Raw genomic sequence first — 25,437 nt, forward strand, 5'->3', positions numbered from 1 at the left:
ATTTTTTTTATTTTAAATTTATTTATATTTTATATGTATGAGTGATTTTCTGCTTAAACACATGAATACCACATGTGTGTCTGGTACCCACAGAAGCCAGACGGTGTTGGAGTAGCCTCCCAGTGCTGGGAACTGAACCCAGGTCCTTTCCAAGAACAGCAAATGCTCCTAACCACTAAATCATCTCTCCAGATGCCCCCAATTCTTTAATGCAAAACAGACTACATCACCAACCGCATTTAAAACCATTAGTGTTTCCTCTGTACTAATGTCTCAATTTCTTCTGAGGCTATCAGGGCTGCTCGTGGCCTGGCTCTTCTCACTTCCAGTCCCTCCTCTCTCTCTCTCCTTCATATTCATCTTCTCTCTCATCCTTAACTACACCAATCTGTGGCCAGCCACAGAGCCCCAAAGCCTGCTCTTCTGGCCCAGAATGCTCCTTCCTTTCATGTCTTGGAAGGTCTTTTACCTACAAGAGTTTGGTAGATGCAAGGCTGTTGGTGGCTGTGTTTAACGGAGTGAAGGCACGGGGTAGGGGGCATGGCTTACAGGTAGGGTGAGACTTGGTGACATCTTTTGAACTCCTGGATCCGTCTGTTTCTCAGGCAAAGGCAACTCAATGCATATCATTCTACTTTTTCCTTAATTTGGGTTGTGCACTGGCTACCTGTGCTGGGGAACCTCTAATCCTCAACACACACTCTCATAGCCACTCCTGTGTGTAGCAAGAGGGGGAAGTGCGTAACTCTTCAGCAGTACTATGTGAAAAGTGCCTCAGGGGTTCCCTGAGAAGCTTCCTCAAAGGAAGATGAGAATTCCCACCTGCTCACACCCACCTTCATTGTTCAGGTCCCCATTTCTTCCTCTGGTTCCCTGATGATGCTCGGAACAATTTTTCTCGAAAGAGAACCCCTTTCTTCCCATGGTTTGTTCTTTTCCACGATACTTGGTCTCTTGCACCCCTCATAATCTGCTTTATCATGGGGACCTTGTTTGTTCTATATTTCCTCATCAGGTCCCACTGGGCAGCCTTGGACATTCAAGTTACCCCTCCTAGTGCAATCACACCAGGCAATGGTGACCGTAACCTGTCAGTCACCAACTAAACAGTGGCTTTTCTCAGGTTTTACGCTGGCGGCTCACCCTACAGTCCCCAGCCCAGCTGCCTGTGTCCTGTTCTTTTTATCGGGATGCCGCAACCCCTGGGATTTCCTTGCTTTCCTGGACAGTGCTTCTTTCTCTGTAATGTTGACAAAGCTTTGAGGCAGGTGACACAGTAAGTAGCAATGCCTGACCCAGTCGTCTTGGTTCACTGTAGCCACTCAACTGGTCCTACATAGTAAAACTCTATCTGGAAAGGCCCAGGGGTGAGGTATCAAAATGACTCCATGCAAGCAAAATCCGCTACTGCCTAGGGCTCACCCTACACAGGAACGCCTTAGTCCAGCACGCCATCTGGTACCTAAGAACGTCTACAGACATTTACAGGTCATCTTCCCAGACTCCCCTTCTGGAACTCTTCTGACAGCAGTTCTTTTACTCTGGTCTTAAAGCAGGTGAACTAGAGAGACCAACCCCCCAACATATGATGAAGTGCATGAAGTATACACAGCAGGCAGTACACACAACATACAGTACACACACAGCAGGCAGTACACACAGCAGGCAGTACACACAGCAGTACACACAGCAGTACACACACAGCAGGCAGTTCACACACAGCATGCAGTACACACAGCAGGCAGTACACACAGCAGTACACACAGCAGGCAGTACACACAGCAGTACACACACAGTAGGCAGTACACACAGCAGGCAGTACACACAACATACAGTACACACACAGAAGGCAGTACACATACAGCACGCAGTCCACACAGCAGTACACACAGCAGGGGGTACACACACAGCAGGCAGTACACACAACATACAGTACACACAGCAGTACACACAGCAGGCGGTACACACACAGCACGCAGTCCACACAGCAGGCGGTACACACAACATACAGTACACACACAGAAGGCAGTACACACAACATACAGTACACACACAGAAGGCAGTACACACAGCAGGCGGTACACACACAGCACGCAGTCCACACAGCAGGCGGTACACACAACATACAGTACACACACAGAAGGCAGTACACACACAGCACGCAGTCCACACAGCAGGCGGTACACACAGCAGGCGGTACACACACAGCACGCAGTCCACACAGCAGGTGGTACACACAGCAGGTCTTTGTTGAGCGGGTCTTTTCCCACCTTCCTGTGGTTTCCAGGGGGTTGGGGCCGGGTTGCTGGACTCACACAGCAATCACCATCTCGCCAGCCCAAGCCTAATGAACAAATCCAATAAAAGTGAGGTTCCTGTGTTAATTACCAATCAATCCCTCCTTACCTGAGAGCTGGGACAAGTCAACTCAGTCTTTCCAAAGGGTAGGCACTGGGCCCAAAAATGTTTTTGAACTTCCGACAGTGAACAGAATTGTTTTCTTAGGAGGAAATGGTCATCTCCTATGGGTTTCAAGCGCACCTTGGTCTCAAACTTCCCTGATTATTGCAACCCAGCAGCTTTTTCTCCTGCTTCTCTTCTGCATCTGTTCTCACGTAGACCTGGTAAAGCAACACTGTGCACTTGTTGGCCTGACACCATACCCAAGGGTACTGGAAGGAGGTAGACAATGATCATGACCACGGTTTGCCTCAGAACCTTCCTATTTAAGAAAGATCCCTCAGGCACTTTTATTCACGGGTGTATATAAGATTGGCAAGAGCACCTTTCAAAGTCACAGTTGTAACCATTTTCTATGAGGTCAGTGAGAAGGCAGAGAAACAGTGGCAGACATTTGTCATCACAACAGTGGCCATGCTGCTGCCGGTTTTGTGCCGTTCATCAACCATGGCCATCCCTTCTCTGCCCCTGTTCTCTGGGGAACGAAGAGCACTGGGATTCAAGCTGTGAGGTGGTACTTGTTTTGTCAGGGGACAAGCTCCCAGCCTCGTGTCCAGCCTTGGACAAAATAGCGGCTATGTCCTCTCTACCGAAAACCTTACTTCACTGATCCTAGCCTAGATACGGAAGTGTCTCACCCTGCCTGGGCACAGGCGGACTGCTGGACCAGCAGCACCTGCGGGGCCAGACTGGACCACCTTAGGCAGGCTAACAACTTCTCCTGAGGCCGACTCCACGGAGGCCACAGGTGAGAAGGCATGGCGCAGGTCATGGTGGGTTCGGTGGGCTGGAGGTCCTGGAGGAACCGCCACCAGCAGAGATGCCGGTGGGTTAGCTGGCGGGGCTGGGGGTGCAGCTTGGTCTACTGCGGGTGCAGGACCTGCTGCGTCGACACTGGCTGGCTGTGGCTGCAGGGACACAAGGAGAGAGAGGACCATTTTCTTAGGTAAGTTTGTTTCCTCCTCCCAGGCAGGTCTCTCCACGAGTCTGGGATGCGCCCCTCTCTATTTCCTCCCAGTAATGAGCGTGAGTTGGGGGAGAACACAATTAAAGAAAACTGGTAAAATACTGAGGATCCTCACAGGAAGAGGTAACTGGCCTATGGGGCACCAGTCTCTCTAGTATTACTGCAGTCCCCATAGACTGCAACAAACACAGTCCTGTTTAGGAGTACCCCGTCCACAGAAAGCCTTTACCCTTTCCCGTGAGCACCCAGGAGCTGCCAGGCAGAGCAGCCCACTTGGTCTCTGGAAATAGGAAAAGCATTTCCACCTTTTACACATAACAAGGTGGCTTTGCCAGCTACACACGAGAACTCTTCTCACCTGTAGCCACCAGAGCGTGAGAGGGACGGACCCGACCGAAACATGCTTCCCCCAGTCGATGAGCCCTCCCATTTTGAGGCTTAGGACAGGGCAGCTAGTGTCCCCTTCCTCCTAATCCACGGTAGAAGTGAGCCGGGGCCGCTCTTCCGAAGAGGACCACGAAGTTACCTGTTTTTGGAACACCTTGCAGGTCACTGAAAGCTCTTCGTCCTCAAGCCTTCTGACGAGACTTGCCTTGCAGAAGCCATATTGCTGTCCCCAGAAAGTAAGGGGTTATTTTAAGTGATATAGACATGGTGCTCCCCCAGTTTCAATTATAGCACAGCATTTTGAAGCAAAGGAACTGAAGTTTCTAATTATTTTCTTCTAAATTTGCCCCTTTGAAGTTTATAATTTCTGGGCAACTCTCTCTTGAGAAGCCACACCCATGTCCTAAGTAATGAAAGCCAGTTAGTTCCCTCTCTCTCTCTCTTCTCTCTCTCTCTCTCTCTCTCTCTCTTTCTCTCTCTCTCTCTTTCTCTCTCTCTCTCCCTCCCTCTCTCTCCTTCCCTTCCTCCCTCCTTCCCTCTCCCTCTCTTCCTCTCTCTCTCTTTCTCTCTCTATCTCTCTGTCCCCCCCGTATACATATTCACTTAAATCTAAGCTATTGGTTTCTTTAAAAACCTCATATCTCCCTTAATAAACCCCACCTTTGCTTCAAATGACACTTCTGGTCTCTGCTTATAAAACATACAGTATGCAATCCTCCAGATAGCATTGAATACACAGAAATGCTACGGGAGCAAGAACACTTGCCTGTAATCCTTGAGACAGTGCTGACACGTGGAGAGCCACTGCTAATGCAGGTGTGGTGTTTTATTTTTTAATAAATTCTGCCAAATCCAATGTCAACTATGACGTGAAGTCATTTTGGGCATGACGCTGGTGCCCTGTGTCTTCCAGTTACTCTACAGATGTTCTCTCACATCTGTCCTCATCCCTCACGGTTCACCTATGTGCCCCACCTTGTTCAGTGGCTCTCACTGAACACTGGGGTCCCGTCGTCTCTGTGTCCCACCATTAGTTATCAACAATACATCACCTTTACACGTGTGATTTGGTCAAACACTTCTGGGACTCTCTTGACGCTAAGTCTCCACAGATGGAGACTCAAAGCCTCAAGGCTTTCAAGCGTCAGAGGCACATCTAGGAAATCTGTGTCTCAGGCTGCCAGCAGCTATACACCCGGCAGCCACACGCACCAGACAGCCTTGGGAACTGACCACTGTCTCCCATCAGACTTCATGCACTTCTCGTCCGTGAGATGGCTTGGTGACTATACTTAAGGGGGGAGGGGAGGCACCAGAGAAAGACCTGGCATGGTCCAGCCCTATAACAAGTGGGTAAGTGGACATTTTTAAAGAATTAAGATTTGAATCGATCATTTTAAATTATGTGTTTCTCTGTGTGTGTGTGTGTGTGTGTGCGTGTGTGTGTGTAAGAGCACATGTGTTTGTGAGTGCTTGCATGTATGCAGGTGCCTGCAAAGGCCAGAGTCGTCAAAGCTGGGGTTAAGGGTGAGCCACCTGACGCAAGTGCTGGAATTGACCTTGGGTCTTCTAGATAAACAGAAGTGTGTGTTTTATCTGCTGAGCCATTTCTCCAGTTTCACAAGTGGACATTGTTGCATTTTTTTTTAACTTTCTTCCTTCAGCTACAAGATGTAAACTGCAAAGCGATGCTATCCAGGCTTGCCAGGAGGCAAGAGCCCCAGGGTGTGGCCCGCTCACCTTTTCTGCCAGCAGGTTACACTTGGTTGGATCTGCAGCCCCTTGAACAGTGCAGTCGGTAGCAGCTACCACAAACTCCACGAAAGTAGAAACTGGGGGAGGCTGAGAATAAAAATGCAGAGGCGTGTGAGGCTAGATGATCAGGAATGGAGAGGGGCAAGAAGAGGTTGGCAGGAGAGAGGGAGAGAGGGAGGGAGGAAGGGAGGGAGGGAGGGAGGGAGGGAGGGAGGGAGGAAAGGAAGGGGTGGGGAGACCATGGTCTGGTGTAGCTTGAAAGAACACAAAGCACACAGATCATGTGTGTGGCCCTGGGCGGTTGAAGAGTTTGGGCTGTGGAGAAAGGAGTTGAATCTTCTCAAAGGATTGGCAAGGGTTCATTGTACCTCAGGGCAGAGGTACAGTTTTAGAGAGGAAACAGGAAGCCAAAGGGCCAACTTTAGACAGGCAGGGATGGGAACCCAGCATCTCTTATTTAATCCCTCAGTCAACGGAACCCAGGGTTTGCATCATTCCTGACTGGAGGGGGAAATAAAGAAACAGCCCGACCCTAGTTTCATACACCAGAATCAAGGGAGAAGCAAACTAGATGGAGAAATGGAAGGCATTGCTTGTGGCTTCCTTCCTCGTACTGCTCGGAGCCTTGCAAGCACAGCACATCTGTTACTTGATGTAGTATGGGATGGGTATTTTCCAGGAATTACAGAATTCTCACCTACATTAATGTGTTTGCAAGTATATCCTGGCTTGCTTACAGATTGCCACGTTTCTTAAACACCACAATTCTGTTGCATGCAAATAGTTAATCTTTGTTGTACAATTGGATGGTCTCCTCCCATCCCCACATCTCTGGCCTTGAAGGGTAGACTGGGAACCTTCCATTATCTGCCTATCGGTATGAGTAGGCCCACACGTTTTCAGTGTTGATTTACAGTCTACAGCCGATGTTACTGGTGGGGTGGTGAATGTGTAGCATCCAATGAATTTACTATGTCTGAACCGAGAGCCCTGGCCTTAAGTGTTAAGCAGAGACAGGGAAGCCAGGTTGCTGCCTAACTGCTACTTTGTGTCTTACTGAGGTTGAAGTGGCTCTCTGGGCCAGCTTTGCTGAGCGTTAAGGGTTCTGCACAGGCCTATGAGACCCCTCGACAGCCTTTCCAACCAATATCCCCTTGTATTCTGGTTTTCACCCAAAAAAACACTCCCCAAGGGTCACCAACTTGCCCAAGTCTTAAAAGAGTCTTAGGTTTTTACCGTATTTTGAGCCCGGGAAATCTCCACCATCTTAAAATAGGTTCCGTTATTCCGTTCATTGAAGGCGTTCAGGGCAGCGTTGACAGTGTTCACCACTCTGGAATCATTGAACGAAGCCAGGAGTGCACAAGTTGGGCACACCTTCTGCACGTCCTCTGCAGAGTCTGGGCAGAAAGATGAATGGGGTCTGAACTGCCGCTGCCCAGGGCACTCACCACTGTTGGCTTCTTTAGAGAGGGTTACTCATACTCTGACTTCAATCCACTTTTTCTCTAAACCTTCAAGCTCCTGCGTGAAGCTTCACCAAGTCATAGCCATGAGGGATGATGTCCACCCATGGGAACGAGCTCCCTTAGTAAAAACTGTGTTACAACTCCAAGACCCGGAATTCTCACCAATGAAGTGAGGACTACTTGAGTATGAAATTATCGGTTCCTTTCTCGTTCTACAAGATAAAACTAAGCAGGAGAATCATCTGACCTGGGTTGGAGTGGCACTGGGCGTGCATCACAGTGAACTGGCCGTCTTGTTTCAGAACGTGGAAGTCACAGTCTCCCTCCACAGCCTGGGAAAAAAAAACCCTGCTGAAGCCCAGGAGCATTGCATCTTGGCTGTTCTTATCTGGGTAGCTTCCCGGCAGGGCTGTGAGGAAACCCATGCTGATGCCCAGGAGCATTGCGTCTTGGGTGCTCATCTGGGTAGCCTCCCGGCAGGGCTGTGGGACATAACCCGCCCAAGGTCGCCTCCAGGGATCTTATTGATAAGCTGCTTTCAGGGAGGGGTTCAATAAAACAGCTCCAGTGTTGTGAAAATTGACCTCAGGGCAGGTGGCACCCAAGAGCAGTTTTAGAAACTGTGCTCTGTCCCCATAGACCGCCCAAGTCTTACAAGTGTCCCCCACATTCAGTGAGCCTAGTCTGATCCTATGCAGGTTGCCCTGCTGCCAGTCCAGAGTCAGTGAGCACTGACTGGGACCAGGGTTTATCCCTACTGCTTGAACTGGCATCTAGGAGCACATTCTCTTTGGAGGGATACCTTACTCAGCCTAGATACAGTGGGGAGGGCCTTGGTCTTGCCTTGCTGGAAGTGAAGTGTCAGACTTTGTAGTCGCCCCTTGGCTATACCCTCTCTGAAGCGTGGGTAGGGGATGGGATGGGGGAGGGTAGGGAGGGAAAAGGGGAAGGAGTGGGAATGGGGATAGTTATGTAAAATGAGAAAAGATTGTATTTTAAAAATTCTTAATAAAAAAAGGAAAAAATTGCACTCTGGCTCGCCAAGATGGCTCCCATGAGTTGGATAAGGCCCAGCTGCTCTTTGCTGGACCGTGGTGACCAGGCCCCACCCACCCACCATAAAGTAGGACCCATAAACTGGCACTCACATGATCGACCAGCTGCCTCACAGAACAATTGGCCAGGGGAGTGGGGTCCAGAACATGGCAGGTGGTCTCCAGAGTGTCTAATTCCAACTCATACACTTCTCCGAAGGGCCGCTGTGAAGACGGAAGGAAGAGGTGAGCAACTTCTGGCACATCCAATGTGTCAGCTGGTATGAAGCCCTGGTGGAGCTTGGGGGAGGGTGAACTTTGGGAGTAGTGAGAAGAGGCCCCACTGGTCTCAAACCCCCCTCTCTCTCTGCACTGTGTCTTTGTTTTTTGCCTTCCACAGATGGAGCAGGTGAGAAATGGGGGCCGGAAGGTTGGGGGCTCGGACGGCTGTGCAAGCCCCCGTTCTTATTTGGAGCTCATTTACAGAGGTGCCGGGGTCTACTTTTTATTTTGAACAGCTTACTATCTTGCTGTGTCTTTTCTAGCCCTCATTCTGCCCCGTTCTTTCTTCTCTCTAGTTGTCCACGCTCTTCCTCGTCTCCTTTCGGTTTTCTTTCCCTTAGAGGATTCTCTTGGCTTTTCCCATTGTCTAGCTCATCAGCCCTTTGATGTATAGTGAGTTCCTGCTTCCTGCCTCTTTATTCTGAGGCCAGGAAGCTGTCACCACTAGTGTGGAAGCAATCTGGGACACCTGCGTGACCCTGTGAGGTTGTTCCGTTACTCTACCTGTTCACCTATCCCTCTTTTCACATCTTGAAATGTACCAAATTTTATAAAATCTCAGTCTGGCTTGGCTGACCTCTCACTTCAGCTCTGCCTGAGACCTCAGCACCACCAGGAGTAGAAGCACCAAGCTTCATGTGCAGGGATAGCTCAAACAACTCCCTGAAGACATTGAGCTTCCTGATCCACTTGGGAGTCCCAAGCAAAGCAGCCTTCAACCTCTGCATTTAGTGCACCATGCGTTCTCGTGGCTTTCCCTCCAATGTGTATACCGTGTGTTAATCTGTACATATCTGATCACTACACTCGTGTGCTCTTAAAATTATACAGTGTCCTTAAAATTCTCTCGCAAAAACCCTAGTCTCAAATCAGCTGTCCCTTGGTCATACTGGATATTGTTCCTCCGTCTGGGCATTCTGAGGGTTATTTTCCCTCCTAAATCCCAAGTCTCTTGTGACACAAACGTGTTCTTCCCATCTTTATGTTAAGCTGAACTGTATGGAATTTTCAACTTTTGTCAAAAGCAGCCAAATATTAGAGAGTTTATGGTTTCAATCCACCAGCACCCATAGCATCTGGCATCTGTTGTACAACAGCGTGGCTACCGTGCAGGCTGGAATGGGGGAAAGGGAGGTTTTAATGAAACGATCTATGTTTAAATGGCTGTCACACTTAAGCACTGGCCAAATGCCACTTCCAGTTTTCACCAGAGACAAACAGAAGCCAAGAAAGACAAGTGATCAGCAAATAGGAGCCCAAGTTTTCCCAGCAAGTCCCCCCTTCCACCTGTGGTCTGTGAACTACCGTTGAGTCCATTCTTCTTCCCACATGGAGCAACCTCTGTGAGATTCATGACTATAGTACCGATGTGGCCTCTCCTGCTCTCCCCTTCCCCTGCCCTGTTTCTGGGAAGAGACCAGTCTCTGTTACACTTTTATCTATCTGGGAAATGCTAGCCTTTGAGGCACTGGGTTGTACCCCAAACAGATTCTTTCAGCTCAGCCGTGAAAGGCTCACTTACCCGAGGCCACACCTTGACTTTGTCAACCTGATTCAAGGTGTGCTTGAACCCGCGTTGAAGATGTTGATTGAGGTAGTCCACAGCCGTCAAAGCCGCTTGCTCTGCGTCTGGGCTGTCACAGGCCACTTCGCTAAAGCCCAGTCCTGTAGCATGCGGAGCTGATTGACAGCCCCAGAGCTGGGCAAAACAAAGGAGCAGGACCAAGGACTTCATGGCTGCTCCAGAGAGGCTGTAGAAGATGGGTAGATATCAGGACTAGCCCAAATAATCAGCTCGGAGAGCTAGACCAACGGAGGGGCAGATGGCTTTATTTATCTGATAGAGCCTGCGGAAGGAATTGCATAAGGGCGTGGGATGAATTTTGTTCTGATTCCAAATCATCCCCACAAACAGCGGCCCTGGAAAAGCAAATAGGTTAGGACATCACTCATCCCCAGTAAGTCTGCCAAGGTCAACGCTGCTGTGGGGGAAGATGGTCCAAAGTCTGCCTGGAGCCCAGAGATAACAGCAGAGACAGGAGGCAGCTGAGGGATGAAACGGACATAGCCGGCCCAGAGTGCAACTGGGGTGGCAGCAGAGGGAGGCTCCTCTGCCCGAATATGAGAATGCTGTGACACCCAGGAGGGAGAGAAAAATCTGTAACAATCTGATAAGTCTAATAATGGTGGCGCTTGGTCCCTTGCGAGAAGCTTCCTGGAGGGAGAATAAGGTCCACATATATAGCAAAGACACAGGGAGCGTGGGAGACGATGGGGTCTTTGGTAAGAAGAATGAGGGTGAGAGGAAAGAGTTCTTATGACAGGGAGGGATATTACCAACACACTATGGATTCCTCCCTCCCCGTGCCCCTTCTTCCCGCAGACCTCACTACCAGGTCCTTCAGGGTCCTGCTTTGTGATTTCTGGGTGACCGTTTGGCACCAGCAGCACTCTGGTCCCAGGCAGGGCACATGTGCAGAGCAGTGGGGTTCCTGACTACTGTGAGCCCCTCATGTGACACAGCTCTGGAGTGGACTCCAGTATCCCAGGAAAGGGCTGTTATGAACACACTCGTCTGCCCTATGTTCTTTGCAGCTGCAATGCAATGACAGTGTATCTGGGGCTTTTGACAGTCCAGACGCGACCTCCAGGGAGTGTGGGCCGGACAGTGACATGTTTGAGAAATGTTGTGCAAGGGCCCAGAGCAAAGAAGCCTTCCCACGGAGACCATTTCATCAGTGTGTTGGGCCGGATTTGTCCTGTGATTTAATGTGGCTTCAAGCAGGTGGCGGGGGGGGGGGGGGGGGGAGTACTTTTTACAAAAGAAGAAAAAGAGAAAACTCCCGACGGAAATCTTAATGGCATCAACTTGTAGGAGACAGACTGGGCAGTGAGGGAGGGTAACAGGGCAGCGATGGTGACTGCGATGGCTTTTTTTACATTTGCTTCCAGCTGTGCACACATGTGCACTTCCAGCTGTGCACACATGCGCAGAACTGAATGGGGACTGTAGTTTCTCTTGGGGAGGGGTCCTAACTCTCAGAGACAGCTGGCTACTCAGCTGGCAGAGTCGGCTTCTCTTTAGCTGCGTACTGATCTTCTTTAGGGGCATGGCATAGGAGCTCTTTGAGAGGGCTTAACTTTCCTTTGAAAATACTTAATCTGGACATTACTGATTATTTGGAATCAGAAGTGCTTCATAAGTTACAGACTCGGGCACAGAAACCACAACTTTACCCTCCACAGGTCAACTGGATTTTTGACTTGGAACTACCTTGTTTTAAACCTAATCTGCTCTCGTTCACATTACCCAATGTTCAGACCTTTGGATGGAAACCCATTTTGGTTAGTGTCACTTGTTCCCCACTGGGGTTAGAATTAGCCTGAAGTGAAAAGGGACAATTTATGGAAGTGCCTCGTAAATCAAAGGCGGAAAGGGATGTACACCTCTGCTTGCTCTATAAGTGCCTATTCTTTGCCAGGTAATCTGCACCATCATTAGCCTGGGGTCTCTGCCTGTGAGCAAAATCTTCTTCTGATAGGATCTAGATCTCTTCCCAGAGATCTTGTCTCTGCTTTGACTCATAGCAAGAGAACCCTCCCATCAACTCCAACTTGCTGGGGCTCCCTATCCCAGCCGTGAGAGCCTTCTCTCAATTCCCCCTTTAAACCTGGAGGTATGGGACTGCTTTGTTTGCATAGGGAATGGGGAGTTCTTGCTAACAGCCTTCATGCCTATCTGCCTGGACACCCCGAAGTCACAGTCCCTCCAACGTGCTGGTGTCAGCCTCTCAAGGGCATCTCTCAGTGCTGCACCTGTATGCCTGGGAAGAGATCTAGATCCTATCAGAAGATTTTGCATGAAAAAAAAAAAAAACAAAGTGGCCATGCACCAAACAGTAACACTGTTGATAGCCTAAGATAACAGTTGACTCCCTGACCCCCAGTGATGCAGTGAAAGGAGGCAGAAGTTGCTCTTAACCACATGCCTCCCTTTCCTAGATCAAATAGAATATGTGGCCGTTTATTTTTTTCCATTTAGCATTGTAACATGCATATTAATTCACACCATCAACGACGAATGTTGCTCCATGCTATTAAAGAGACTTAAAAGCATGCTGGAAAGGACAACAGGCGAGTCTGTTGTGTGACTGTGGTGTTTTAATGACGTCTGTACACGTTTCCCCCTGAGCATTCCTGTCGCTGCGGGGCAACGGTGCTCTGTGCTCACACTAAATACAATGCGGTGTAGTAAAGCTTGCTGAGGGAAACGGGTTCTAAGTCTCAGGACTGCAGTTCCTAAGTAGTAGTTAGTAGGCAGAGAGTGAGAGAGAGAGAGAGAGAGAGAGAGAGAGAGAGAGAGAGAGAGAGAGAATATGGATGGGTGACTCAGAGCAATAAGGATGAATATAAATTCAAGGCCAGAGTTTTCAGGGCAGGCTCCTGCCAGGGCTCTCAGGATAGAAGGCTGGCACTAGGATGGGGTGAAGGACCCAGTGAGGTCAGGGCGATAGTTATAAATACAGCTTCTCACAAACCAGAGAAATAATGTGTGCACGCCAGCAAAAGCCAGAGAACTGATTGGCTGCCATGGGGAAGAAGAAGCCTCAGTGTTGGGTTTTAACAGCCCAGCTCCTTGACTCTGCCCTTTCTGGTTCTTAAGAGGCCAAAGCCCCGTGAAGCCAGGTACCTAACTTCTGATAATCCTGCTGTTCCTTCACGCCTATGTTCGAAGAGCATTTGGTGGGAGGTGGGTATCTACTACCTGTGAAGTTAGGTGCCAGGACACAGAGAGGAGAAGACATCACGTGTCCTGAGGCTCTCTCTCTCATCACACTGGACTCAGCAACATCTGATCTCCTAGAAACCGTAGATTATGGCACGAAGCCATCATGCTGTTAGCCCCGCTAGTCTGTGGAGTGAGCGTGGGTTTTAGGTCCTCGGCAGAAAACATCAACCAACAGGATGCCAGTTAGCCTGTCTCCCAGGGTGCATCAGGTATCTTAGGAAGGTAATTCTGCACTAGTTGCCCTGGAAGACCCTGCCCACTTATCTGAAGAACCGTTCACGCTCAGTGCCAGGGCACCACAGAGGCAGAAAGATGAAAGGCAGTGACCCGGTCCTAGTGATAACACTGTCTGGAGTTCTAAATCCAAAGAAGTTTCCATGAGAACATGCAAGGGAAGCAGGGCCAGATTGAGGTGGCGAGGAAGGCATGAAGGTGCCAGGTTTCAGGAGGTGCTACCCCTGAGGTTGCTCCCCCTTCAGTTCTGAGCAATAGGCTCTTTCTCCCTGTCTGGCCTTAGTGAAGGGGCAGGATATACACACAGAACAGTGAGAAAATTCTTTGGATCTCAACAGATCTCTCTTCTTTCTTCTGTTTCAAGGGACATTGTCTCTGCCGCCACCACTGCTGCTGTCCTTATCATTTGAGCCGGTGAGCCGAGCCCCAGGAACACCGTGATTCATGCTGTTGGTTGTATGTGACCCCAGAAAAATGACGGGAATCTTCCATTCTCTTTCGCCCAGAGGAAGGCCTTCTACTATGGGCTGCTACTCAGTGCGGCCTTGATGCCGATTAGATGCTCTGTCCCACAAAAACAGAAAACCAGTTTAGAGTCAAAGAAATGAGATGTGTGGCTGTTGAGGCTGCAATCTCACCTCCACAGGGAGCCAGCATCCTCGCATTTCTTGTCTAGGAGTTGCAGGAGAGCTGCACTGTTCCCACCCTCCCTTCCTTACTGCAAGAGAGCTGCACTGTTCCCACCCTCCCTTCCTTACTGCAAGAGAGCTGCACTGTTCCCACCCTCCCTTCCTTACTGCAAGAGAGCTGCACTGTTCCCACTTTCCCTTCTTTACAGCAGAGGAAGCAAAGACTCAAGGAGGTTCTAGAACCTGACCTTGCCAACACATCAAGATAGCAGAACCTGGATTTAGCCCACTCATGTTGCTTCTCTAATAACCCCTAGTCAGAAGGCTGGAGATCCCAACAGAAGCTGGAACTTGACTCTTGGTCACTAGGGATCAGCTAGCAACTTCACAGCTTGACTTTTGGGCTAGGGTGAGGCTGCAGGACTATAAAAGCGTAAGAAGTTTGGTTAACAGTGGAAAAGAGGTTGAGTTTGCCTGCATAATTTCAGTTAGTTAAACAATACTTAGGAATCTTTTTTTTTTCAGAAAAAAAAAAAACAGCCTCTACAAACTTCACTGATGATTTGGGTGGCATTGACATCGTCTCAACTGTGGGTTAGAAGGTAAACAAGAGGTAAATGATTACACTGTTTCTAGTTACACGTTTTCCAGGGAAAACTTTCTAGTCAGTGAAGATCAACACACCCTCCTCCCCTGCTGACTTCTTCCTCACCCTTTGCCATCTTCAAGGTGACTGTCGCTCTTCACCAGGAGAGAGGTGTGAATGAGCCTCGCAATGTGCTTGCTGGGGGTTGGACATAAAGACTCCCAGAAGAGCCGTGGCCTCGCCCCTCAAGGTTATCTGGGGCCACCGACACCAAGTAACTCATGGCACCTTGTTGAGTTTGGACATTCAATAATTCATCCTGTGGACAGTTGAGGTTGCTGCGGGTCTGTTCATCATTGAGTTGACACAAGATTCTGCTCACTGTAGGGGACAGTCTCTGAACACACACTGACTAACTTCAGAACGTTTTCTTACATTTGTCTGTGCTGTGTGCCAAGGAACCACAGCTGGAAGGTGTGATCCCTTTCTACTTGTGTTCCTTTGCCACATACTTGGCAGCATGGCTCTCTGATGCCCACAGCGAGGACACAGAGAACAGGTTCCTGCCCTCAGCCTGAAATCCAGAAGAACACAGCCCTGGAGTGAGCAGAGTTCTCCCTCCTTACTCAATCTTGTAACCACACAGCCTGCCTCATACCCCACACGGAGGGACAGAAGAGCCTCCCACCCAGGAATTCCCTCTGGTGTCTGGAGTCTGCTGGAGACTGTCCAGACGCAGGAACTTACTTCCCTCTCCAGCAACACTTTCTCTTGTTTCCTCACTCTAGTTGTGAGGGAGCTTTCCCTTCCCACCAACCTGATTGCAAACCTCACCAGGGCTCTCACATTTTCTCCCGCCGCAGGTACACACACTCAATGCCGGCTCTCCACATTGGGCTCAAGAACACTCGTGCTCCCTCTCTAGGCTCCCTAGAGCTGCTCCCCTCTCTAGGCTCCATTCTCTCCTCTTTCATTTGCTGCTCACCTAAATCTGTGCTGAGGCAATCTAATCACTGGCAATCTATTGGCAAGACTGACACCAGCATCTGAACAGTGAGATAAGTCATCTTGTGGTTAAGAATCAATCAGTTACATAGCCAAGCAGACATGGCTTGTGTCTTGAGAAGTGTATTGTTCAATGATGAATCGATGGAAGCTGGTCAATCGCCATTCCAGAAGGGTTTCTCCTGGTGCCCAAAGGTTTATCTGGATGCTCAAAAGGGTTAACAAAACCCTTGAAGTCAAAACCTAGACATTCCTCTATATGTATTGCCTTGATTAGGCTTCTTGAACATGTACAGGTAAAAGATAGACATCAATGCTGGCGTTGTAAGGTGGAGGAAGCCTCCCATTGGTCCTAAATCTAGCAAGGCCCATAGCAGTTTTTTTTTTCCTTGCTGTCTGATCTGTTGACTGCACTTAGCGGGGTGGGCCATCGCTGTGGCATGTGTTCTTATCAAGCATTGATCAGCAACGGGACACTGGAGAGAAAACTCGTAGTGAAAGTGCAGATCACAGGGCCAGGGCAACGTTTGTGTGTGCTGAGATTGTACAACCAGAAGCCCAGCCATTTGAGGCCTAAGTGGCAGGCTGAACCTCAGGACCTAGATTCTGACAGAGACTCGGGCATTGACGGTGGCAGGAAGGTGAAGGCAAGTAGGATGGGGAGACATTAGCTGTGTGGGAGGCAGGGCCACAGGCAGCTGAGCTTGACTACGGGCCTCCAGAAGGAGTCAAAAGGCACACCAAAATCTAAACCCTTCTCCACTATTTGTCCATTTAGAGAGATTAAGTCTTTCTAAGCTCCAGTTTCTCCATGAGTTAAACATGGTACTAAAACCAGGCTAGAAAAGATAACCCAAGGACTTTGTGAGGTCACATTAGCAGAGTGGTCACTGTGAAGCCTGGCACCGGGTTGGCTACCAATAGAGAGTTCTTAATAGTCCCAATGCTCCAGTATGGAGAGTACACAGAGAATATGTGGAGAACGCTAAAGACAGAGGTGGCCTTTGCCTTCATATATCCTAGGTCAGAAGCAGGGTAGGCAATGCCTAAGGATAAAGGCTCTTTGGGTTTCATCCCCTTCGGGACAGGCTGCTCAAACTCTGAGTCTCATCTTACTCATCTGTAAAAGGAGTGATTGCAGTAGTGAATGGATGAGTTTATAACGTTAAATAAGAAGTGCACTGAATGCCCCTGGCAGGTACCATCTCTAATACCAACAGCACAGGAGGCAATAGTGAGGGGCACTATATATGCGCTTTGTTTTTGTATCCCTGCTGTCCCAGAGAGACCTTGTGTTGGTAACTTCTGGCAATGGAGGAATCAGAAGACAAAATGGAGACGGCAGTTTTATAAAAAAAACAGTTGGTTTCCTACCCGAGGAAGCCAGCAAGGCAGGGCTCAAGACTGTGTGCACCCGGTGCGAACGGCTGGAGGGGACTCAGGAGGTCAGAGAAGTGGGCGTAGAATGCTGGAGGCCAGAACAAGGCACCTTAGGACCTCCCCGGGAGGGCTCCCAAGGGGCTCCTGAAGGGTGGTTTGCCTGGTGTCACTCTCAGTTTCCCCTTGGTATAGACAAGTGCAGTCTGCTCTGGCTTCCCAGCTGGCTGCAGTCTGTGCTCGGTGGGGTACTGCATTTTGGATGGCTTGAATTTCAAACATTCTCTTTTCTAACAAGGGCTTTTCATTTGCACCGGGCCGCGCAAAGCAGGTGGTACTCCCATCGAGCTCAAGCAGGATGCGAAAGGAGCTGAGGGCGGCAGGCAGCCACAGAAAAGGGGAGGCTCATTTCCAGCCAGGAGCCGCAGGAGGAGAATGAGGGGGCGGGGTTTAGACGAGTGGAGTTCTGCCTGAGTTACTCCCAGCTTGGATCCCCCATGCTCAGCTGACCTTTTGAGGGATAAGTTTTAGTCCTTTCTTCCAGATGCTGTCTGCTAGCTGCCTGCCCAGCTAGTAAGTCGGCCATGCTATCAAACGTCTGACCATGTTATTCAAAGCCATCTCCGAAATAAGTGCCAGCAGGGGGAGAGGATTTTAAAACCCAATGGATTCTTTTTTAAAAATTTTGCACTTATCATCATCATCATCATTTTGGTCTTTTCAAGACAAGGTTTCTCTGTGTAACAGTCCTAGCTGTCCTGGAACTAGCCCCGTAGACCAGGCTGGCCTGGGCCTCGAACTCACAGACTTCCTCCTGACTCTGCCTCCCGAGTGCTGAGATTAAAGGTGTGTGCCACCACCACCTGACCTCTCTTTTGTTTTTTCTAAATATGTGAATTAGAGGCCAGAGGTATTAGATCCCCTTGAACTGGAGTTCCAGGTGGTTGTGATTCACCTGGCATGGGCTGTGGGAACTGAACCCAGGTACTCTGGAAGGGCAGCAAATGCGCTAAACCACTGAACCATCTCTCCAGCCCATCAACAGATTCTCAGTGAAAAATATGGTTGCTGAAATAAAAATTAAAAACAATGACATAAGAACTAGGAACATAACTCAGTTGTAGAGTTACTTATGTGTGATGCGTTAAGTCCCGTCCCTGGCACTATACAAAATATGTGTCAAAGAATGGGTCAGGCATAGACCGGCAGGCAAGAGCCCCATGCTCTGACTTGTTGTTCCAGCTTCTGTCGTGGTGATGGCTCTGTGTGGGGACTGGCACAGCAGCCAAGTGATAGTGGTAGAACTTTGACCGAGGTCTGTATCCTCTACCCCACACTGACACAACTCATGCCAACACGATGCTTTTCCCATAGAGGAACCTGGAGTGACCCAGAGAACAGTGCACCGGTCAGCACTTACACAGTGCCTGAAGTCATCCCTAGAGACGCCATGAAAAAGGACAGAAAGGCATTTTTCTTTAGGAAACAATCTCACCATCCCTATTTTCAACAACTCTATCCCAGTATTTACATTTCAAGTACTGTTTCTATTAAGCCAATCTAAATGCCATCGTTTCTAATATTATGACTTGTGACAAATAATAAGCCATTTGCATTTTTCTTTCCATTTGATGTGCACAATTATTCAACTTTAATTATTCAACAAACTTTGGGGTTTTTTCTTGTCCTGTGACTTGTCAAGATTTGAGCTTTCTCTTCTCGTGGGACAGTGGCATAGACAGCCAGATGTTTCCCGGGCTCTGGGGCCTCTGCTTTGTCTGTTTTCTGTAGACAATAGACAGCCACATCTCTGGTTTCATAGGACTGAGTTTATTAAGAACGCAGCAAGCAGGCGTAAAATGATAAAACAGCAAGCCACAAAAACATAGTAGAGCGTCAGATCAGACCCTCACACCACCAGCAGACCCAGCTGGGGAAGCCCTGGGAACCAGCACAGCCAGCTGGAGCTCTGGATGGCTAGAGGGTCCCAGACAGACCAACTCTTCCCATGTTAAGACTTCCAAGTAAAAAAGCAAACAGCAACAGATAGAGACAACATCATTAAATTGGGTGTTCCCAGCATCCAGCAGAAACCAATGGGGCAAGGCCAGGGAGTCATCTGGCCTTCGTGGTTGAGCTTTCTCTACACAGCCAAACCTCCTGCAGCTGAGCTTGCTGTGGCTAGCACAACGTCCTCCTGCTACGGGGCTTTCATGTCACGGGACAAACATTAGGAGCCCCTGTTGAGAGTACAGGGCGCAGTTGTCATTCTCTATTCTCCTCTCTATTTCGGGAATTAGGGGGACCAGCCTACCTTCAGAGAAGGGGTGTTGAAGGACATTTTGAGAGAAATGTTCTTGGGTTTGCAATGGGGGAGGGAGTGCAGCCCTGGTCCCAGAGCTAGTTTTTCAGAGAGACCAAACAATACGTGACAATTTACCAATCTAGTGTATGTTATACTCACCCCAGGTGACATGGATGCTTTCCTGGGGCCTGCTGGGACAGATCACCTAAGGGAAGGGGTCAACTGTGGTGGTTTGAATGAGAATAGTCCCCATAGGCTCATATGTTCGAATGCTTGATTACCAGGGAATGATACTACTTGGGAGGGACTGGAAAGTATGGTCTTGTTGGTGTAGGGATGGCCTTGTTGGAGGAAGTGTGTTACTGGGGGTGGGCTTTGAGGTTTCTCTCTCTCTCTCTCTTCCTGCTGCCTTGGATCCGGATGTAGAATTCTTAGCTCCTTCTCCAGGAAACTCCCTTCTTAGGTAGAACATGTCTCCTTGGACTATCAGATTTAGCTTTGTACTGGAGAATCTGCGAGCAACTGGAAAAGTCCAGCGGTGCCTGTCGCTCAGATTTGTCTCCTAACACAAATACTTGAGTTGTGTTCTAAGAACTGAAGGGATACTGTCTCAGAGGACTGCAGAAGTCCCAACACCTTTGTTTTGGTGCTCGTTGCCCAACTAGGGTCAAAGGAAAACAAAGAGGCATTATCTTAAAGCCTTTTACTAAGCTCTTGGGCTCAAGACCTAAGCTGGAACTGGAGGAGACAACGCTTCAGAACACTACCTAGGGCAAAGGCCTGCAGGGCTCAGGGTAGGCAGCAAGCCTGGCAGCATGCCCGGCAGCATGCCCAGCAGCATGCAGTGACTGTTCAGCGCCAGGCAGTGGTGTCCAGAGGCATGCAGCTGTGCCATGAAGAGGGGAAGTGCCTAGTTACAGGCAACGGTGCCCACAGCCAAGTGGTGGTGGTTATGGCAGGCAGCAGAACTCAAGCAGAATGTGTTCCCTCAAGAGAAAGTGGTATCCATGGCAGGCAATGGTGCCCAGGAGATGGCAGCAATGCCGGAAGGTAGACCAAAGTACTTTAAAAAGAAGAAACAGGGTCCCAGGGGAAACCAAGTGTCAAGTATCAGGCAGTGGTGGCCAGGGGAATGCTTTGGTCCCCTGTAGAAAGGAGTAGTCCCTAAAGCCAGGCAGCAGTCACCGGTGATGATGGCATCAGGCAGCAGTGCCTAGGGGCAGAAGGGACTGAGAAGTGTCCTGAGATGAGCGGTGATATTCACGAAGAGGCAGGAGTCTCCATACTTAAACAGAAGTGTTTCAAAGAAGGGCACAGAGCTGAGGGGTGCGCAGCTCTCTGCAGGGATAGGTAGCTATGCCCAGCAACAAGCCGTGGTGGCCAGAGACAGAGAAAAATTCCTTGAAGAAGGGCATGGTATTCACATTGTCCCTGTGTGGCTAGATCATTCTTTTTTTTTCTTATAAATTTTTAATTACTTTAAAAAATAACAATCCCAATTCCCACTCCCTCCCCTCCTCCCATTCCCTCCACACACCCTCCCACCCCACCCTCCTCTAATCCTAAGAGAGGGTAAGGCACCCTGCCTTGTGAAAAGTCCAGGGCCCTCCCCACTACATCTAGGCTGAGCAAGGAATACATCCAAAGAGACTAGGATCCCAAAAAGCCAGGGCATGCAGTGGAGACAAATCCCATTGCCACTGTCAGTGGTCCCTCAGTCTGCCCCAACTGTCAACTACATTCAGAGGGACTAGTTTGATCCCATATTTATTCATTCCCAGGCCAATTGGAGTTGGTGAGCTCCCATTAGGGTTGGCAAACTGTCTGAGTGGATGAACCCGTCATGGTCTTGACCTCTTTGCTCATATTCTCACTCCTTCCACTCTTCAACTGGACCTGGGGAGCTCAGTCCAGTGCTCTGATGTGGGTCTCTGCCTCTATTTCCATCTGTTGTTGGACGAAGGTTCTATGGTGATATTTAAGATAATCAGACTAGATCACTCTTAAGTAACGTGTACTCATGAATAGCAACTACTATAGAGCATGCTTTGAGATCTGAGCAGATTATAGGACATTTAACTAAAGAGGTCCGGGAACATCACATTTCAGAAGAGACAGGAAATGGTTCCTGAGGACATTGAGACCCAGAAACTACACGTAGCAAGGGGACAGCTGCATTATCTTTTGTAGACAGTCCAAACTAACAGTTCAAGGCTAATTTACTTTGTGATGCAATGGAATGCACGTCCACAGTCAGCTTGTTATTCATGTGTTCGCAAACACAAACCTAGGGAAAAGCTGTTGGCAAGGGAACCTCAGCAGGAAGGGAAGGGGACAGGTGACCCCGAGTGGGCGGAGAGAGGTCAGCGTTCTCTTCCTTTACTGTGAGCAAGTAATGTTTTCTCCATCCAACATGTAAGGTCATTTCACCGCAACTGTTAGCTCATTTTCGTGCCCTGCACCTTGTCGGGTAGAGATAGCCCAGCAGTGTCTCCAAGCCTATGCTCTCCTCCGCTGGTGTCAGATGAGTTCTGAGTCTCCCTCCGCAGTGAGAGCATCTATACTCACCGTGGGAGAGAACGTCGCTCCCTCTATGCCCCCACATGCTTTTTGAAGATGGGAGGACCATCTTGGGATACAGAAGACTAGCACCAGGAAACCTGATTCCCTGGAAATGGGCACTTTGTTGTGCCCTAATGAAGACCAGCTGCCAAACCCAGAACCACAGAACCAAACATACAGATTTGTCAAGGTCTGTCTAGATTCGGTCATTCTAAGTGACCCTGTCCCTACACACACATGCACACACACACGCGCGCGCGCGCGCACACACACACACACACACACACACACAGACCAATGTTGGTTATTAGATCTGAGGCATTTTGTTAGTCAAGTGTGTTTAATAGCTGATACCATTCTTATGCTTTCTCTTGTGATAAACGACTAAAGGGAGGTGGGGGTGATCATCTCTCGGAGCTCATGTGACATGCTGTAGCAGCCCAGCTGGCACAGGACCTGCTTTTCTTGTCCTGAAGGAAGGAGCCAGGATCTGGCTCGGGGCTATATATACACAGGGGAGGTGCTGGTGACATTGCCAGAGAAGGATGTGTGTGGAGGATGAAGAAGGAGAGGAGGGAGAAAATGATAGAAGCCAGACTTCACGGGGGAAGCAAACAACCTAACAAGGGGCCCAATATGCTGGCAGCAGGACCAGAGCCATCTTCATCAAGAACTGAACCACAATGTCTCATGGATTGGAAAGCCCTCACCCAACTCCATGAGCTGTGCACTGGGAAGGAATCCGGAGACCATTTGTGAAGGGTGTGGTGGAGTAAAGCTGCCCTCTGCTGCTCATTGGCTGGCCTCTGGACTTCCTTGGTTCCCCAGTGATTCACCCAGAAGCAGCTTCAAAGTGCTCCATGGACCACTAGAGTATAATGCTTTAATGTTAATTTCCCCATTGAGAAAGGCGTTCTCAGCTTGTCATACTGAAGTTCTTAAGCCGGCCATGCAAGAGAGTTCACACACTTAACTTGATATGTTTTGACACCTCCTCCCTTCTCTCTCTCTCTCTCTCTCTCTCTCTCTCTCTCTCTCTCTCTTTGCCTGAGACCATGGGCTAGAGAGAACACAGAGAACTCCTACCCAAGTCAAGAGGGATGACGCCAGCTAAGACCCTAAGCAATAGAGGAGAGGGTGTCTGAACTGACCTTACCCTGTAGTCAGACTGATGATTATCTTAAATATCACCATAGAACCATCGACCAACAACAGTTGGGAACAGAGGCAATGACCCACATTGGAGCACTGGACTGAGCCCCCAGGATCCAGCTGAAGAGTGGAAGGAGTGAGAGTATGAGCAAGGAATTCAAGACCATGAGGGGGTCATCCACTGAGACAGTTTGCTTGAGCTAATAGGAGCTCACCAACTCCAACAAGACTGGGAGTGAACAAGCATGGGAACAACCAAGCCCCTCCCTCTGAAGGGGGCTGACAGCTGGGGCAGGCTGAGGGGCCACCGGTAGTGACACTGGGATGTGTCTCTACTGCAGATACCGGCTTCATGGGATCCTATTCTCTTTGGATGTAAACCTTGCTCAATCTAGATGTAGTAGGGAGGGCCTTGGACTTTCCACAGGGTGGGGTGCATGGCACTCCCTTAGGGTTGGAGGGGCGGGCGGGGGGAAGGTCTGTGGAGGGAGAGGGAGGGGAGTGAAAGGAGGGGAGGGAGTGAGAATTTGGATTGGTATTTTTTAAGTAATAATAAAAAAGAAAGAAAAAAAGAAAAATAAAGACTAAAGAAAAAAAAAAGAGTAAGGCAGGCACACAGAGACCAGGCAGGCAGAACTGACTTAATAAACACGGAATGAACTCAAACGCAGACAGGAAAAGTTTCTATCTGTAACTGTATTTGACCGAGTATGTTAGCCCCTGTGCCCTTACCCTGCCATAGACATCCCTTGCTCTCCAGAAATTGGTCTTCACGGCCTAGGAGATGCTTCCTACTTCCTGAGTCTCAGCTCCTTCTGCTATGTTATGAACTAAGAGGCTTTTCCATTGCTGCTATAAAGTCCTACAGCTGCATCTGCTTGCATGCTCACCTCCTGTGCGTGCCTGGGGTTAGTTTTCTGTCCACACATGACCACAGCAACGCTTGCAACTTCACGTACTCTTTCAAGATGAAAAGGTTTTCATTTTGTTTCGGTCAAAAGATTGAGTCAAATTTCTCTCCCGTGGATGAGGCCGACGGTGGCCTCTGTGGGCAGAAACGTAGCAGAGGAGGCGCTGTGGGGCTGTGAAAGTAGATCATGGGCAGAAACAAGGCCTCCGTCCTGGCTTTGAGACTGATTCACAGGAGTGCTGTCCTAGAGTATCAACTGTCAGAATATGAGAAGAGGGCCTTTAAATGACTCCAGCCTCTTGGCCCTGAGCTGCCGCACTGACGCCAACTGGAGCAAGGCGGTCTTCATCAAGCCCAGCTAGAATGTGGGTTCGAGCGGTGGGGGGAAATTTGCTATTTTTGAGCCACTGTGTTGAGTAATTGCGTCCATGGTAATAACCATGGGACACAACCCATATAGTCTCATCTGCGTGTCCCTGCGGCCCTGGGAGACCCTGACCTCTCTGCTACCGCAGCTGCCAAGCAGACAAAGGGGAAGTCCTCTGCTTTGAACAGTCAACATTCCTTTACCAAACCACAAAACCCAGGGGGGTGGGGTGGGGATGTAGTTTATTATAATGTGAAGTCATACAGCTTCTTGTAGCCCCTGGGGTTATTCCTTTGGCTCATTTGTGAGTTACTCTGCCCACACACGTGCAGGACAAGCTCACCTGTAATGGTGTCAACAGACATCCCGCCAAGTGAACGCCTGACAGGTTGTCAAGCCACGCTTCCTCAACATCAAACAAGCCTACCGGGTTGGTGTTAGTGGACTCTGTCTTTCCCTGAGCTCTTTGGACTGGCAAGAGCTGTGAGGACTCCACGGCCTGCATGCACGGTAGGCGTTTGGCATTTGTGCTCTCTTGCTGAGACACTTAGTTCCAATAAAAATATTGAGCAGATCAGAACACAGCCCCTTTGTGAGCAGATCAGAACATGGCCCCTTGTGGCGACAGACTCTGCCTTCCTTCTGTGTTGGCCGAGCCATTAGCTTATCACAGCAGGTGCTATTGCACTTAGCAAGGTAGGACTCCAGCGATAGGCCTCCCCAGGAATGCCCCAAGATGGATCTCCACACACTTTACAGAAAACTTGTCGGTTACACACAGTCCCTGTTCTTCCAGTTTAGTGAGCGAGCTCAAAGCTTTAACTAGTTCTCTGTTCTTGACGACACTCCAGGCCTGGGCAGTGGTCCCCCGGGGCTGTCATTTGTCCGTTCTCAGATGTCCTCTTTGCTATTAATACTATAGTTTTTATATTGGGCAGAAACAAGCTCCAAATACAAACCCAGGCCATGTTGGGCCGGCAAGATGACTCAGTGTGTGGAAGGTGCTTGCTGCCGAGCCTGATGACCCATTTGATGCCTGGGGCCTGCGCTGTGGAAGGAGAGAACAGACTCCCACAGGCTGTCCTCTGAACTCCCTACATACACTGTGGCACCCACGTATGCACACTGCATGCATACACAGAAAAATGTATACATAAATGTAACAAC

At 49.3% G+C, this 25,437-nt stretch overlaps 1 protein-coding gene and 2 long non-coding RNA genes across 3 annotated transcripts; 1 reads left to right on the top strand and 2 right to left on the bottom strand.

Annotated features, from left to right (window-relative positions):
* Positions 1-2,693: 2,693 nt before the first annotated feature.
* Positions 2,694-10,173, bottom strand: Ahsg (alpha 2-HS glycoprotein). Its single transcript, XM_048453857.3, has 7 exons — positions 9,877-10,173; positions 8,187-8,297; positions 7,286-7,370; positions 6,806-6,969; positions 5,555-5,656; positions 3,954-4,037; positions 2,694-3,368 (listed from the first exon to the last, which is right to left on the bottom strand). Exons 1-7 carry the CDS (start codon positions 10,087-10,089, stop codon positions 3,078-3,080), a joined length of 1,050 nt encoding a protein of 349 aa, XP_048309814.3. The 5' UTR covers positions 10,090-10,173; the 3' UTR covers positions 2,694-3,077.
* A 2,322-nt stretch (positions 10,174-12,495) lies between these two features.
* LOC146895592 (uncharacterized) lies at positions 12,496-14,517 on the bottom strand. The gene is made up of 2 exons (XR_015000534.2): positions 14,255-14,517; positions 12,496-13,941 (listed from the first exon to the last, which is right to left on the bottom strand). It is a non-coding gene; the product is annotated as an uncharacterized LOC146895592 (long non-coding RNA).
* Positions 12,817-18,599, top strand: LOC125412924 (uncharacterized). The gene is made up of 4 exons (XR_015736738.1): positions 12,817-13,040; positions 13,742-13,791; positions 14,532-14,619; positions 14,736-18,599. It is a non-coding gene; the product is annotated as an uncharacterized LOC125412924 (long non-coding RNA).
* Positions 18,600-25,437: the final 6,838 nt, after the last annotated feature.

The sequence above is a fragment of the Myodes glareolus genome, chromosome 2 (assembly GCF_982192425.1).
Source record: "Myodes glareolus chromosome 2, mMyoGla1.1, whole genome shotgun sequence".
Classification (NCBI taxonomy): Eukaryota; Metazoa; Chordata; class Mammalia; order Rodentia; family Cricetidae; genus Myodes; species Myodes glareolus.

Excerpts from the sequence above, each read along its gene's own strand:
- Ahsg (XM_048453857.3), bottom strand. The coding sequence starts at position 10,089 with ATGAAGTCCTTGGTCCTGCTCCTTTGTTTTGCCCAGCTCTGGGGCTGT. Across the intron at positions 7,371-8,186 it reads TGAGGCAGCTGGTCGATCAT|GCTGTGGAGGGAGACTGTGA; the intron begins GTGAGTGCCAGT and ends TTTTTTTCCCAG. Across the intron at positions 4,038-5,554 it reads GTAACCTGCTGGCAGAAAAG|CAATATGGCTTCTGCAAGGC; the intron begins GTGAGCGGGCCA and ends TTCTGGGGACAG.